The 15,078-nt window shown below is 44.1% G+C and overlaps 1 protein-coding gene across 3 annotated transcripts in view; it reads left to right on the plus strand.

The window, feature by feature from the left end:
- Positions 1-635: 635 nt before the first annotated feature.
- The window catches only part of MTX3 (metaxin 3), a 168,160-nt gene continuing 153,717 nt past the window's right edge, over positions 636-15,078 (plus strand). Inside the window, exon 1 of one of the 3 annotated variants that reach the window (XM_069223188.1) lies at positions 636-834. In XM_069223188.1, coding sequence (XP_069079289.1) covers positions 703-834 — 132 coding nt within the window. In that variant the 5' untranslated portion in view covers positions 636-702. The remainder of the gene's footprint in view (positions 835-15,078) is intronic. The other 2 variants (XM_069223179.1, XM_069223197.1) reach the window with 2 other exon arrangements.

Genomic DNA, 15,078 nt, shown 5'->3' on the forward strand with positions numbered 1-15,078 from the left:
TACTAAATGGGTATTTATTTGTTTCTCCTTTTTTTTAACCTAACGTGTTAATGCTAAGACATGAAGGCAGAGCGAGAAAGCGTGGCATAGGGGCAGAGCGACAGATGAAGGCACAAGCTTCATGAAAGATCTGCTCGTTTTGGGTTCGAGGTTCCAGGAGGGCTCGAGCAGATCCAGTCATCTGGTTCGAGCTTCCACCGGCTTATCCACCTCTAGCTATCTCGACTGCCAAGTCATGGACACCTCAGATCTACAATATACATCTCCTATCAAACTGTGTATCGCAACAAATACTAAAGTATTTGTACACTCGGCCACTTAAAGCCCTAGAGACAATCCTGCTAAATGGTGAGTTTCCCATCCTCTGTAAGGGTCTGCTCTACTAGGAAGCGCTGGTACTGTCACACAAGTACAACAGCCCTCTGAACAAGTATTTGTTGTCTTATTCGAACTACTGCCCGTCACCGTTTTATTTTAACTCTGCCCCTACTCCGCATTCTCGCTTTTCACTTCCACGTTCCGTTGTCTGCTCCTAAAACAAGTTTTCTATTACTACCGCTGACTGTTCTGTGCATATCTGCGCTTTTATAGTTCCATCAGTCATCCTCCACCTTGCTGCGCCTCCGCTACCATCCTTTACCTCCACCTCCCTCTTACCAACAACAGAAAAGCGATTTGAGAAGAGAAGGAAGTGGAGGGTAAATGGAACCAAGCGCAGAAACTACTTCCGGGTTAATGTCCAACGATAACAACATGGCGACTGCCATGAAACTGAGCTGCTGGGGAGGTGACTGGGGACTCCCTTCGGTGCACCCCGAGTGCCTCGTCGTCATGGTAACGCAGCTAACAACCCTTAGAATATCCTTCCTTGTTGACATTGGGTCGTGGGGTGATGGTAAGGGGACTGTGCTGGTCTTACTGCATCAGCCTGCCTGCGGGAACAGCGGGGTTACAGTGTTGCTGGGAAACCTGAATCAGGTTTCATACAGCTGTGAGGCTTGTGCTAGCTCAGACTAATGTCCGATTTTGCTTTTCTTGCAAAACTGGTTTAAATCAAGTTAATGCATTATACGTGCGCGTGAAGTACTAGCACCAAAGATGCACATTTCTTCTTTTGGTCCTATGCTAATAACTATTAATGCTATAAATGGGAGCAATTTATTATTTAATGTATCAATTACATCAATTTCAATTTGTCTCACTTAATAATAGCATTCCGGCCAACAGGCTGAGTGGGCAATTGACGACATTGCATTAATCAAACTAATTTGTTTCTGAGCCGTTAATGTATGAATGTAATTTTACAGTCCCTCACTGTCGATCGCTTATAGAGTGCCTGTTGGGATTTTGCACGGGGTTTAAAAACTAACGTTGGGATGCATTTTAACACTAAATGTTCCATGCTGTCAGCGCTGTATGCATTATGAATCCGTTTTTTATATGCCAACTAGGGAGCAGAGTCCCAATTTTTAGCTTTATAAATGTGGATAGATATTCGTAAGAATCAAAAATAATCAGAATTAGAAAATTGTAATTTAAAGTGAAAACTGATAAATATAATAGCTTTTTGTGGATCATGCCAAAAATTAATATCGTATTAAAACCCACCAATTATTTACTAATGGTTAACATTTTGGTCACTCTCCTTTGCTTGCTTCTTATTCCACCACTAACCTTTCTCCTTTTGTGATTGCCCCTCCCATGTGCATTTCCTCTTTGCTATCCTTAAGATTAGCTGACTAGTATCTTTCCACTACTCACATGTAGGGAACTAGGTTTTACTTTTCCATTCAATACTTCATGAGTGTGCTTTTTTCTTGCTTTGTGTTTGCTCTCCACCTCTTCCAGTTTGTCTGTAAATGCACAATAGGAATATTTTCCAATGTTATGACTAAAAGAGCACACTATAAGTTTTTTTTGTTTTATTGTCTGCATTCGGAATATTGCAGAAATGCATATCTTGGCAAACGAAAGCTTGTTTGGCGCTAGGGGAGTGGCTGGATTCTTCACTCACTCAGCCAGCATTTCAGGTAGAAGGTGTTCTTAGGGTGACAGTAAAAGCAAATGTCTCTTCTGCAGTCCCATAAATCCGCTCCTCCCGCTACTGTAGTAAGCCAAATGGATGAAGCATTTTTCAGTTCTGAAGCTGGAAAGTAAATCACTCAAGCATTTTCCTGTCAACACCCGTTCACAGTTTTCTGAGTGAATAGTACTTGATCAATAAGCCATTCATTTATAAAAACTGTACATTTTATACTATTATGTACAGTTTTGAGATCCCTTACAACGTGTTTGCTTTTCCTCCATTATTCTGATTTTTTTATTTTATTTTGTAAACAATGGTTTACTAAGGAGCACTGGCAAAGTCAATACCTTGACATTCTTATTATAAAGAAGGTTTACCAGTGCTCGTTATTTAACTGGTGTGTTATTTGGTTGCAGAATTGCTTCACTGCTGAATTTAGATTGGGTAACCAGATGACAGGCGTTTAATCGAAGCTGATTTTACTTTTAAACAGGGCCATTGGAATTATTTGGCAATTTTGGGCCAAATTATGTTTATGTACTGCACACTTCAAAACCTAATTCATTCTAAGCTGGAATACAATCTAAATGTTAATACCATAGTAAGTAAATCTTCTGCAAGGCGAGAAGGAAATATACTTTGGATGCAAAGGTTTGGTTTACATTTATGTGGAGAAATTTGTATAGATACAAAAGTTAGATAAAAGATCTATAACGTGGATTTGAAGTGCTATGCCTGGGCAGTCAAGATAGCAATGGCCGTGTCTACTGGCCTTATAAGAATCACAATGAACATCCTCGCAACAAGGTATTGTGATAGTGTAATATAACCACAGGGTGACTGAAATTATAGAGCAGGGATGACTCAGGCATCACGAAAAGGCAAATTATGTGGTATTCTGTATCAGTGTTGTCTTGCTATTCTGATAATAAAGGGATTACAGTACAGAAATATTTCTTAAGTATTAAAAGAATACTCAGTCAGAATATCCTATTAAAATGTTTTTCACAACAAACTATGTTTGTATACTTAAAACTAAAGAACAAGTCAGAAGTCACCACAGGTAACAAGGGAAAAATATTAACGTTAAGATCAAACTGTGCTATTGTAATGTAGCAGGATGTGAAGCACTAGGAAAACATCAAGACACCAGTGAATGTCTTCTAATTTGATGTCATCTGTCTCCAGGAAACATAAAGTACTACCAAGATTGATATGGCTGGATATCAATGCTTAACTGTTGCAGCCAGTGGACTCTCAACAAAAGGAAGACCTTCTTGGAAGATTAGCCATGCTTGCGGCAACACATCTTCACCTGGGTTGCACTAGCCGAACATTACTTGCTCCTGGACACAAGGGATCGCTGTCACATTGAAATCGTGATATTTCACTTCTCTTACATTTTTATTCCCAATGTATATATTCATCCTTCAACAAAAGTTAAGAAGTATTTCATTAAAGAATTAGCCAACATATTGGACTTTTTACAGCCCCTCTTCCAAGAAGCCTAATAATTCTGATGGGCAACTTCAGTCTCAACCTGATGGGCAGTCACGTCAAGCACTTCTGGCACGAACAGAAGGCCAACTATTGGAATGTACCTGAAACTTCATATTCAACCTGAGAACGTGGGCAGAATATCAAATTTTAATTCCATAGTTTCAAATATAGTTCTCATCGGGTAACAGCAACAGACAATATTGTCTCATTATCAACACAGATCCAACGAGGTATTAGATTGAAGCAAAATCTTCATGCATGCTTCATCGTTTTTTGTAAGGCCTTTGACTCACTCAGTAGACCCCTGCCATGTAGAAAGCTCAAATAAATGGGTATTCCAAAACAGCTACTTTAAAGCCATTTAATCATCATGTATGGACAAATGGATTTAAATTAAATCTAAGAATAAGGTATCTATTTCTGACAATGTTTCTGTAAATAAAGGTATGAAGCAATGGTACATTCTTGCTCCTTTGCTATTTAACTTGTATCAAGTTGACATTGGAAAAGGATTCGAAACACAATAGGCTTGTCCACCAAAGCTAAACTGTAAGCTTCTTCACATTATACAATATGGTGATGACACAGTGCTTCAGCATTCACTAAACCAATTACAGTTATATTGCAAGGATAACAGATGATAATTAGAGTCAAACTCAAAGAGGTATGTTTTAACCTGTATTTTGGCGTGAATATTCATCATGTTGGTGCTCCTAAAGCTCACCTCGAAAATAAGATGTCTAAAAATCCACCAATATTATATGCTTTTAAAAGATTAGAGGCCAGATGTATGTAGCTTTTTCTTGGTTGCAAATAACCGGATTCGTAGTTTGTGAGGAAGAAAAAGCGTTTCCCAATGTACAAACCCAAATTTGCGATTCGGTAATCTATATAGAATCGCAAAATGGGGTTGAAACTCACTATTAGGAAGGGGAATGCCAAGGGCGTCCCTTCCTAATAGCGACTCGCAGTGATAAGTATGATTGTTTTGGGACCGTGAATGTGGTCACAAAACAATCGCAGTTACCACCAATTTCAAATTGGTGGTTTCCCATTCACAAAGTATGCAAAAACATTTTTTAAGAGCAGACAGTGATCCCACAGACCACTGCCTAATCTCAAAAAATGAAACTGAAACATTTAATTGTTTGCTTTTTAAACCCACCCCGTTTTTTTTTAAGGAAAATGGGATGCGTTTAAAAAAAAAAAGATTGCTTTATTTAAAAGCAATCAGAGACATGGTGGTCTGCTGACAACAGCAGGCCACCATCCCTGTGATTTTTGCGATTCCTAGTGGGTCCTTTTCCTACCTCATTAACATTAATGAGAGAGGTTTATTTCTGACCCACTGGGAATCTCAAAAGAAACTCAGTGGAGTTTGGTACATTTGGAATTCGGATTTCCTAGTTGTGATTCACAATTAGGAAATCGCAATTCAAACGTTTGTGCATGTGGCCCTAGCTTCTAACCCCTCTGGTCCATCACTACTCCCAATGTTTCTACCAGCGGTGTCATATGGGGACAAGTTTTACCCTCTAAAGCTAGACAGTTGGCTGAATATAGCACTATATGAGCTCCACAGGGAACCGTTCTGCCTCCAATGTCAACTAGCCAGCATCAAAACAACTAGAGTTCAATCTCTAGGACCAGGTATTAGCTGAGAAGGCAGCTCTTTTATACTGCTGGCTCCATCTACCTTTTGCTGAACCGTGATCCCTAAAATTCCATTTGAAAAACAAACTGGATTTGCAGAACTCACCATCGCAGTGGAACGTAGCCTTAGCTTTATCTGTACAAGTGATAAACCTGTGCATGGCAGAGACATAGAGTTTGACATATTTACACCTAAAAGAATCATATGGAAGATTGGCAAGATTCTATCAAAAGCCAAGGACATTGGACTAGTAAATAGAAGACAATTGGCACTATTGTTGCTCATGCCTATACCATGAACCCGGCGGTGCAGCATTAAAACTTCCCGACCTCCTGGGAGCTAAAGATGAAATACCAAAGTCTGCAGTTGGGTTTGTTTGATATAAGCGAATAGCATCAAAACTGGAAATACAAAAGAGAGGACACCATCAGTCACTTCCACAGCTACAAAACTGAAACTCTGACACAGGTGCTATACTGCTGCCCAGGCTACTTTAACAAGCGTGAAAGAACTATTGTTGCCACACTGGAGGAGGTTACAAACCCACACCTGCAAAGAAGTAATAAAAGCTTATTTCAATAGCAATGGACGTCAGTTGCTGACTGCTTTGTAAAAGCCACGCATTGAATCACAGACAATCTCACAAATTGAATTGCCCCAAGTGAACTGTAACTCTACGATTTTATAACTGTATAATTTACTATGTATTTTACTATTTTCTTAATCACAAGGATATATATTGAACAGTTTTAAGCAGTGGTGGGTTGAACTTTTGGATTTTAACTCCGCCTTTTCCATGGAGTAACAGAGTTCTGCCAACGGGCAGAAATAGGCACATTGCAGCACTCTAATTTAGTCCCAGGAAGTTGTTCCACACTGAAAAATCAGGGCAAACGGCACCACATGGCGTATCAGAGGGTGCAGTTACTTAAGTTGATTTTGCTGCCCCTGGAGTCGATTTTCTACTCGAGTGGCAGTCTTCTGACCATGAAAGGTTGCAGCCGCTCGCATTGGAAAATACCTGCCAGTCCGGTCTCCTCCTGTTGACCAAAAAATGGGACTATGGGACGCCAAATCTCGCTCACGCTCGATGCTTTACTGTTTTAGAGCCATGTGCAAGAAAAAATTCTGAAACACTGCGATTGGTGGTATTTTTACGCAACTCCATGTTACACGCGTAACACAGTCGACTAAATTCCACCTGCAGAATAGAATATTTCAACCACTCCTAACTTTAAGTAACTATCAAAGATTTGATTTGTTTTGATTTGACTAGATCTACATGAAAATACAGAAATACAGTTTTATCAACACAGTCTTTATAAGCCCCAGAGTAAAGGTAGATTCAGTGAAATATACAATGTTGCTCTCAAGAGACATTATTATTTGAATCCAGTTATTTTTTAGAAGTGGTCTGTATTTTTGGTGCTATTGTGTCCAAATCGGACCTCTAGAAACATTTATTTTCATTAAAAGACAGCACTGGAGAAGAGTAGCATACAATACTGATGTGTAATTCTAGAGTCTTGCCAGGAGGTGCTGAAATAAAGGCTGTTTATGTAGAGTATCATTTTGTAAACTGAATTTTCAGGAATAATTAAGGAAATATTTGAATTCCTTTGTTTGAATTACATGTAACTATGTCAGGTTTCTTTTTGCATTTCAAACCAGAGCCCTTTCTCAGTTCATTAGCGGTCAGCCTCAGTAGTGCATAGGTCACCCTTCATTAGTACCAGTTTAACACTTGAAGCTAGCAGTTGGAAACTGATATGTGGCTTGTTTCGTGTAGTAGCTTTTGATTCATTTAGCTGGACACATTTTCTTTTTGCATTTCAAACCAGAGCCCTTTCTCAGTTCATCAGCGGTCAGCCTCAGTAGTGCCTAGGTAGAAGTCACCCTTCATTAGTACCAGTTTAACACTTGAAGATAGCAGTTGGAAACTGATATGTGACTTGTTTCGTGCACTAGCTTTTGATTCATTTAGCTGGACACATTTTGTTGTTGTTGAAATCTGACGATTATGCAATAGATGATATGATATGCGGCAAATACAGTAAAACTCATAATTGTGTAGCGAATATCTCACTGCAGAGTTCCAGTGTCCGTGCTATTCAGCAATTCTGAATGGTGGATTTGTCTGGCTAGGTTGTTTCTAAGTTGGAAGCTGTTACTGAGGTTCAGCGGTCATCTCTTGCTTAATATCTGCTTGTGGGTAACCAGGAGTATGTTGTACAATTGTATTCTTGCAAGCATTTGGAAGCTGTGACTTTGATGCATTTATATGTGAGACAGAGAATTGTGAGTGTGATTCTGTCTTACTGGGAGCCAGTGAAGCTACTGCTGCTTTTCATGTTTTGTCATATCAAAGACCACTCTCTCGTGCATTTACCAACTTCTGGGGACGTTTGATTTTGTTAACAAGCGCTTCCACTATGATGGTGGTAAATTGGGAGTTTGATTTGGTGACAGAAGGTTTCTTCTACTGCTCACATTTAGGACTTTAGCTACAAGTCTGCTCTCCACAGCACTCTCAGCTGTCATGATTTTGCTTTTAGGCAGTTTGAACTCTGAAAGTGTGTGGCAACTAAAGGTGTTGGGTCCTTTTGAAGCAGTGTTCTCTACCTGAGCCAGGATTTATGTTTTTTGATATGTTTACTTTTTTTTCAAAGTTTTGTTTATGCAAGTATCACAATTACATATATTTGCACCAATTGAGAATCTCAGCGCGTGAACCATACATCTTATCCCGCTCCATTAATTATAACATAGATTTAGAACGAGTTAGGTATTCGTGTACATGTTCGACATATTACCTATAATATACATGTCCAGGTAATACAATAATGTTTATACAGTGTGTCGGTGTAGTCATACAGTAGTGGTGGGCTATCCTGCCCATATCAATACAATGCATAATATATTAACTTTAAACAATTAACCTGTGATACTGTCGAGCACATTACCAGATACAAGCGTGAAGAGCGAACAGCCCACGCACACCACATGACCAGCCAACACTATTTCGTCAGCTAGACCCTTAGTTGTGTCAGCCAAACCCAATCCGTGACAACATAGGTGGATCGAACAGGGGTGGATGGGCTTAGGAAGCCGAGGCAACAGAGGTCGGAGTCGACTGGAGAAGTAGGCGTATCATCCTTCAGACACCCTCAACCATACATCTCCCACTGCCACTGTACCGCCCAACAGAGTATGACAGCACCTGTATCTCATTATTGGTGGTCAGCATCTGAGGGGTTCCCCTCATCGCCCACAGGCTCCCCATGCAGCCCTTCGATCATGCCACGCCAAAGTTCCAGATCCCGTTTTGCGTGTTCATCCATGCACATCTTACAGAGGTGACCTTCCTCCTCAGTTGTCCTCTCAATGAGGTCAGTTAACCACACCTCCTGTGCTGGAGGGGCCGGATTAACCCATTGGATGGCAATGCGCCTCTTAGCCAAACAAGCCACAGTTGTGCAAATCGGAACGCCATTTTACGCCCTTTTTTTGGGAGCAGGAGGAGGCCCAGCAAACAGTGTTTTATTGTTACCTGTAGTTTCACAACCGTTACCTCCCTTAGTGTTTGTACTATTTGGTGGCAAAAAGATATGATAGAGGTACATATCCATGTGACGTGTTCAGAATTGGCGGGAGTTGCGCCACAATGAGCACAGCCATCAGAACGTGACAGGAACAGTCTATGTAAGCGCTGCGGTGTCAGATAGATTCTGTGCAAGTAGTAAAAATGTGTCAATTTAAATCCGGCATTGCTAGTCCCTTCTGGCACTGATAAGCAGGCCCTATTCCACTCCCCATCTGTAAGCGGTGATGCCAGATGGTTTCCAAGATGTACATATAGAACCTTCTAGTAACTCTTTTTCCCAGTTAGGGGTATCACTACACCACGTGGTCGCATATTGTAACACGCTCGCCATGTAGTATAGATGGAGGTCGGGAAGTTCCAGTCCCCCTTCAGCTGAGTCTAACTACAAGACCTCAAAGCGGACTCTGAATCTCTTACCTGCCCAAATTAAGGAACTCAATAGCTTATCAATCTGCCGAAACAGCGAAGAAGGCAATTCACAAAAGGAGTTTTGCATGACATACAGACACTGCTGGAGTAATACCATTTTACTGAGTGCTATTCTGCCCATTACCGACAGCGGGTGGGTGATCCACAATCAAACAGAGGCCTGGATGCCATCCATTATTCTTCCCATGTTCAATTCATATTGAAGCAGAGGGGAGTGAGCTATTTGCATACCAAAGTACTGAAAGGACTTGGTCTCCAATGTCAACCCCACCTGCTGCAACTCCGCCGCCTCAACTCTCGTCAGCCCCACCATAGAGTACAATACCATCTTTCGACGATTGACATGGAGGCCAGCTATCTCTCCAAGGTTATCCATCATTTATAACAAAAGCGCAATCGATCTTTCCAGGTCAGGAACATACACCAGAGTGTTGTCTGCATACAGCAATATGACTTGTGTTCTGTGCCCCACCTTCATGCCCCCTCTTTCCAAGCCTGTCCTCAGCTGTATGGCTCAAGGCTCCATAGCAAACGTGAATAGCAGTGGCGGCAGTGGGCAGCTCTGCCGTGTGTCCCTTTCAATGTCAAAAGGGTTCGATACTATCATTCTCGTTCGTACCTGTGCTTGCGGTGCCATATACAGCAGACGCACCCATGACAGGAAGTTTTGTCCACTGCCCATCCTGCATAGCACCTCCCATGAGTAGTCCCCAGACAAGTATCAAACGCCTTTTCTATGTCGAGAGCCACTAAGTCAGACGTCTCTTGTATTACATGCAATAACCTACGCAAATTCATATGGGTTCCCACCCCCCATCCCCCAGAATGAAGCTGCATTGGTCGTCCCGTACCAGATGGGTTACAACTCGCCGCAGGCGGGTTGGCAGTACTTTTGCAAGTATTTTCACATCAACATTGAGCATAGATAATGGTCTATAGGAGCTAGGATCCACTGGATCCTTCCCTGGTCTTGGTATCATGATGATCAGTGCTTCCCTCAATATGCATTGGGAGCGAGCCTTCGCAGAGTGTTTCTAGTAATCAGGGGATAACCGTTGCAGAATATACACGGTAAATCTCGGCTGGTATATCATCAGGACCTGGCGTCTTACCGTGTGCCATGGCTGCCAGAGCTTCCTTAGCTCTTCTAGCATCACCTCCCCCTCCATCTGTGCCTTAGTAAAACTGGGGATGTGGAGCCCATCAAGATACCCACACACCTGGGCTCCGTCTGTAGTCTTCAGCGACGTATATATGCGTTTCAGGTGATCCCGCAAAAGTAGGTTCACATGTACTTGTCCCAAATACCTCTCCCTGGTCGGTCCTTGCAGTGACAGGGTTGTTGGTAAAGGCTGTTCACGCTTAAGGAGCCAGGGCAACATGCACCCCACGTGGTCTCCCTCACGATACAACTGTTGTCTGTAATCCTTACATATATAACTATCCAGCCTATTCCAAATAGCTCCTATTTTTGAGTGCATCACGCGACAGTCTGCCTCAGAGACATCTCCGCTGGCCACTTGGGACTGAAGAGCAATCAGGGCATCCTCTTGTTGTGTAAGCTCCGCTCCAGTTTTTTCCTAATACCATAGGATTTACCAGTGCGTCCGCCCCTAATAACTACCTTTAGCGCTTCCCATTCTATGCTGCGCATCAAGTTGTAGACCAGTTCACACTAAAATATCAAGTTAGTGCCGCCTGCATATCTCCCTTATATTCTAGGTCTCCGAGTAACTCAGGCCGCAACTTCCACAGAGGTATCGTCAGCCTAGGTGTATGGCTCTCACATTCTAATAACAAAGGGGCCTGATCTGATAGAAGTCTCACCTGAAAGGCAACACGACGGACATCTAGGGTGCCTATGTTGGCCAGCAAAAATCTGTCTAGCCTGCTATATGCCCCATGTGTGGGTGTGTAACAGGAATATACTGTGGAGGTGGGGTGTAGTTCCTTCCATATGTCTACGAAATGTAGGCTACTCATAACCTCGCAGAGTTTAGCTGTCATATGCGGCTTAGTGCCTAGTTTTGGTGGGCTCCTGCCTAAAACACCACCCAGAACACAATTTTAAATCTCCTGCCCAGAAGACGGGCATTCCCATATAGGGTTCTAATTCCTGTTGCAGTGTTTTAAAGAACTCTGCATCATCCGAGTTGGGAGCATGTACATTCAGGATGCAGAGTTCGCGCCCATCCAATTCGCCATTTAAGAAGATATAGCGGCCTTGTATGTCTGCTGCTAAGCTTTTGAAGTGGAAAGGCACCCCAGGGGCAACCCAGACAGAGACCCCCCCCCAGCGTATGAAGAATATGTCGCAGAGTACAACTGTCCCCACCACTTTTTCTGTAGCTTTTGTGCTTCACTATCCATCAAGTGTGTCTGCTGGAGGAGAGCAATTTGGGCACCTATGCGTCTAAGGTAGGTGTGTACTCTATAACGCTTTACAAAAGAGTTCAGCCACCCTTAGATTCCATGTAATGATTCCACTTAGATAATCATCCTGAGTTAAATCCTCCAACAGTCGTATCTCTACCCCGACCACTGCCCCCATCCCGCCTACGTCTGCCCCAATCATGTATTCTGGTCCAGTGCGTGCTCAAGAAAGCAACTCCATGTCCTCTCTTCCTCATAGTGCATACAGTACCCATGTGTATAAAAACATAATACCAACTACAACACATAATCACATTCAACATCCCCAACCCTCCTCGGTAAACACCATCCCCAACTAGTGTCTGTCCAATCCGTGTGTGCACCCCGCTATCTATTCTAGAATCCAGAGGAGAGGGAGAGAGAATCACTACCCCCACTCAATAGCAAGGAATTGTTTGAGTTGGTGCAGTCTACACGCATGTACTCCTTCAAGACCCCTCACACAACCATCCAAACCCTGCACGCATTTCGCCCAAGACAGTAGCTTAGTGCTGCAATACAAAACCTGGTACGGGGCGTAGCCAGCTGCGGCAGAAAACAGAGGAGCGTGCCTGTAAGATCGCCCACACCCCCCTTATTGTAGCCATCCCGAGATCTGCCTCCTCCAGCATCGGCAGGTAGTAGAATAGGAAGCGGGAGGAAGAAAATCGAGAAAGAGGTGAGCAGAAATAAAGTCAATATTTCCAGGCCTGTTATGGGTCCAAAACTGGTAGTCCTTCATGGTGCTTTGGTAGGGCCTCTCAACTAGCTGTAACATCTGAGTCCGGTGACTGGTCAGCCTCACTGTGGGGAGATCCAGAGCGCGATGATGCCTCTGAGGTGACTGATTTCACTAAAAATCTGGCCTCCTCATGTCCCTGTCTCTTTCCATCCAGACTCAGGGTGCCATCTGGGCGCGCTCCTATTCTGTCTCTACGACTGGTGCGGCGGCACCTGTTATTTCTGCGTGTAGTGGCCTGCGAGTCCCCTGCCCCACGGTTTCTCCTGCGGCTCCCCCTGTGCAGGGTCTCCAGGGGTCCCTCATCGGTTCTCAATTACAGCCAGTCCCAGACTGCCTCGCACATCTGGAAGAAATGCGCACGACCCGCATGCAGTACCTTCAGCTTGGCAGGGTAGGGGAGCATATAAGTGTAGCCCATTTCTTACAGTTTTTGTTTGGCACCTATGTACAATTGTCTTTGGAGCTGCACCGCCCTAGTGTAATCTGGGAAGAAACATATAGTTTGATTCTCATAGGTGGGGTCTCCAAGTTTGCGCACTTCCTGTAAGATAATATCCCAATCCCTGTAATTCAGAATCTTGGCAATAATTGTTCTAGGTGGAGCTCCCGGCGGCGGAGGGGGGCCAATGTCCTGTACGCCCGTTCAACCACGAACATGGGCAATAGGGGTGCAGTCGGCATCGTTTTTATATACACTCTTCTAGAAACGCCTCCGAGGCCCTTCTCTCCACCCCCTCCAGGAAGCCCAGTATGCGCAAGTTGCATCTCCTCGCTCTCCCCTCTGCATCTTCGGCCTGCGCTTCCAATTTGCTCGTTTTAGTCTCAAGGATAGCTACCGTTGCTTTCAACATATCGATATCCGTCTGTAGGCGTGTCACTTGCTGCTCAGTAGCCACCGATCGTTCAGCCACCACCCTCAAATCTGCTCTCAATAAGTTAACATCTACCGCCATGCAGCAATTTGCCTCTGCACTTCCTGTCCGGTCGCCTCAATAGCTGCCAAGATCTGTGCTCCGGTGGGCTCATCTCCCTTGCTCTTGGGTGTAGATGAATCTTTCTGCAGGCTCCCTCCTGCTCCCTGGGCAGTATATTGGTCCATCCTGGTTGGATGTGCACTCTTGTGTGATCTGTCCTTGGCCATAGTGCACAGAGTTCCCAACGTTGGTCTCCAACTGTCTCACAGGGCTCTGGCAGCCTCATTTTGTCATGTTGCTGCCAGCAATAGCGATTCCGCCTTATGCACGCCAAACAGCCAGTGTACCCAGTCTAATCCACCTCTAAGGCATGGTTTCCTTCACTATTCCAGGTATTTTCCTGGTCGAGCAACCAGGACGGAGTTCAGACATCTATTTCCTGGTGTGGGGACCATTTGGGGGGGAGGGGTGGAAATGGAGGCAGCCTTGTCCGATGCAGCCGGCCTGGTGACAATGCCTTGGCTACCTCCAGTGCTCCTCGACCCCCTCCTTCTGTTCAGCACTGTCTCACGCTAGTCTTTGGCACACTCTACCAGGCCAAAACACCAGATCAGGCGCACATACCTGTGCCACTCTCCGTATCACTGTCTCTCCGCAGGGTCCTCCTCACCTTCGCTACACTTCTTCTTGTAATCCACGAGGCTGCACTCTGGGCCGTCCAGGACCAGGCCTCATAACACTTGTCAAAGTCGTCGCACTGGGGTGGGGGGCAGGGAGCAACAAATAAGTGAGTCGCCTCCCCTGCCTCAGAGTACCCCCACCAGGTTCTTCGGAGGCAACATGCCCACCCCGGGACCTGGCCTCACACGCCGACAATCGCCGTTGCAGCCGCCATGTTAGAGTCAGGCACTCCTCGCAAGTGTGGCTCTGCGTCTCGTCAGTATCATTTTTGTTCTTCCCCCTGCCTGCACCGCAGTCCCTCACTTCATGTTCACCAGATCACAATGGTCTACGGAGGCTCAGGTTGGCAGGATGGTGCAGGACTTGAACGCCGGGGCCCGGAGCACTCGCTTAGTGCGTCCGGTTGGCCATCTTGTTAGCCACGCCCCCTGATCTATTTACTTTGAGGCTACTATGGCATGTCAATGCATCTGTGTTTTAAAGTCCTCTAATGATGATTTGAAATTGGTTGGTATGTTCTGTCACTGTCAGGTGTAATTGTCCTCTGCTTAGGAGAGAATTGGACAGCATGGGAATGAAGCAGGTTCATTAGAGGTTTTATGTACATAATAAAGGGAGAGAGAACAAAGGGGGAACCTGTGGTAATCTTCATGTGACCTTATGTGTTGGTAGGAGGAATTCTCTTTTCATATACTTTGGGTGTGTTCCCGAAACAAATATTTGAACCATCTAATAGTTGCATCTGAGGTATTGACTACCATATCTAACTGGTGGACTATTATGTATGGCCTACTGTGATTCAGCATGCTGAGTCACAACTCATCCACAAGTGTTTTTGAGCCCTGCTTTGATGTGTTAGTTGATAGGATCTCTAGGGTCAGGAATAGTTAGGAGATGTGTGATGTAAGATTGGTTAATGGTGCTTTGCACATTGGTGCTGCTGTTCACAATTTTGGTCATCTGGGTAGCTGATATTATGTTTCTAGAGAAAGACAGTTTTTCAGCAGGGAGAGGAATTATTTTGACACACGTTGATAAAGAGGGTATCCAAATGCTAAAAGAAGCATTTACAAGTGCAGTAGGTTTCACGTTGTTCAACCCTCACACCAAAACCCA

Source organism: Pleurodeles waltl, chromosome 1_1, assembly GCF_031143425.1.
Source record: "Pleurodeles waltl isolate 20211129_DDA chromosome 1_1, aPleWal1.hap1.20221129, whole genome shotgun sequence".
Lineage (NCBI taxonomy): Eukaryota > Metazoa > Chordata > Amphibia > Caudata > Salamandridae > Pleurodeles > Pleurodeles waltl.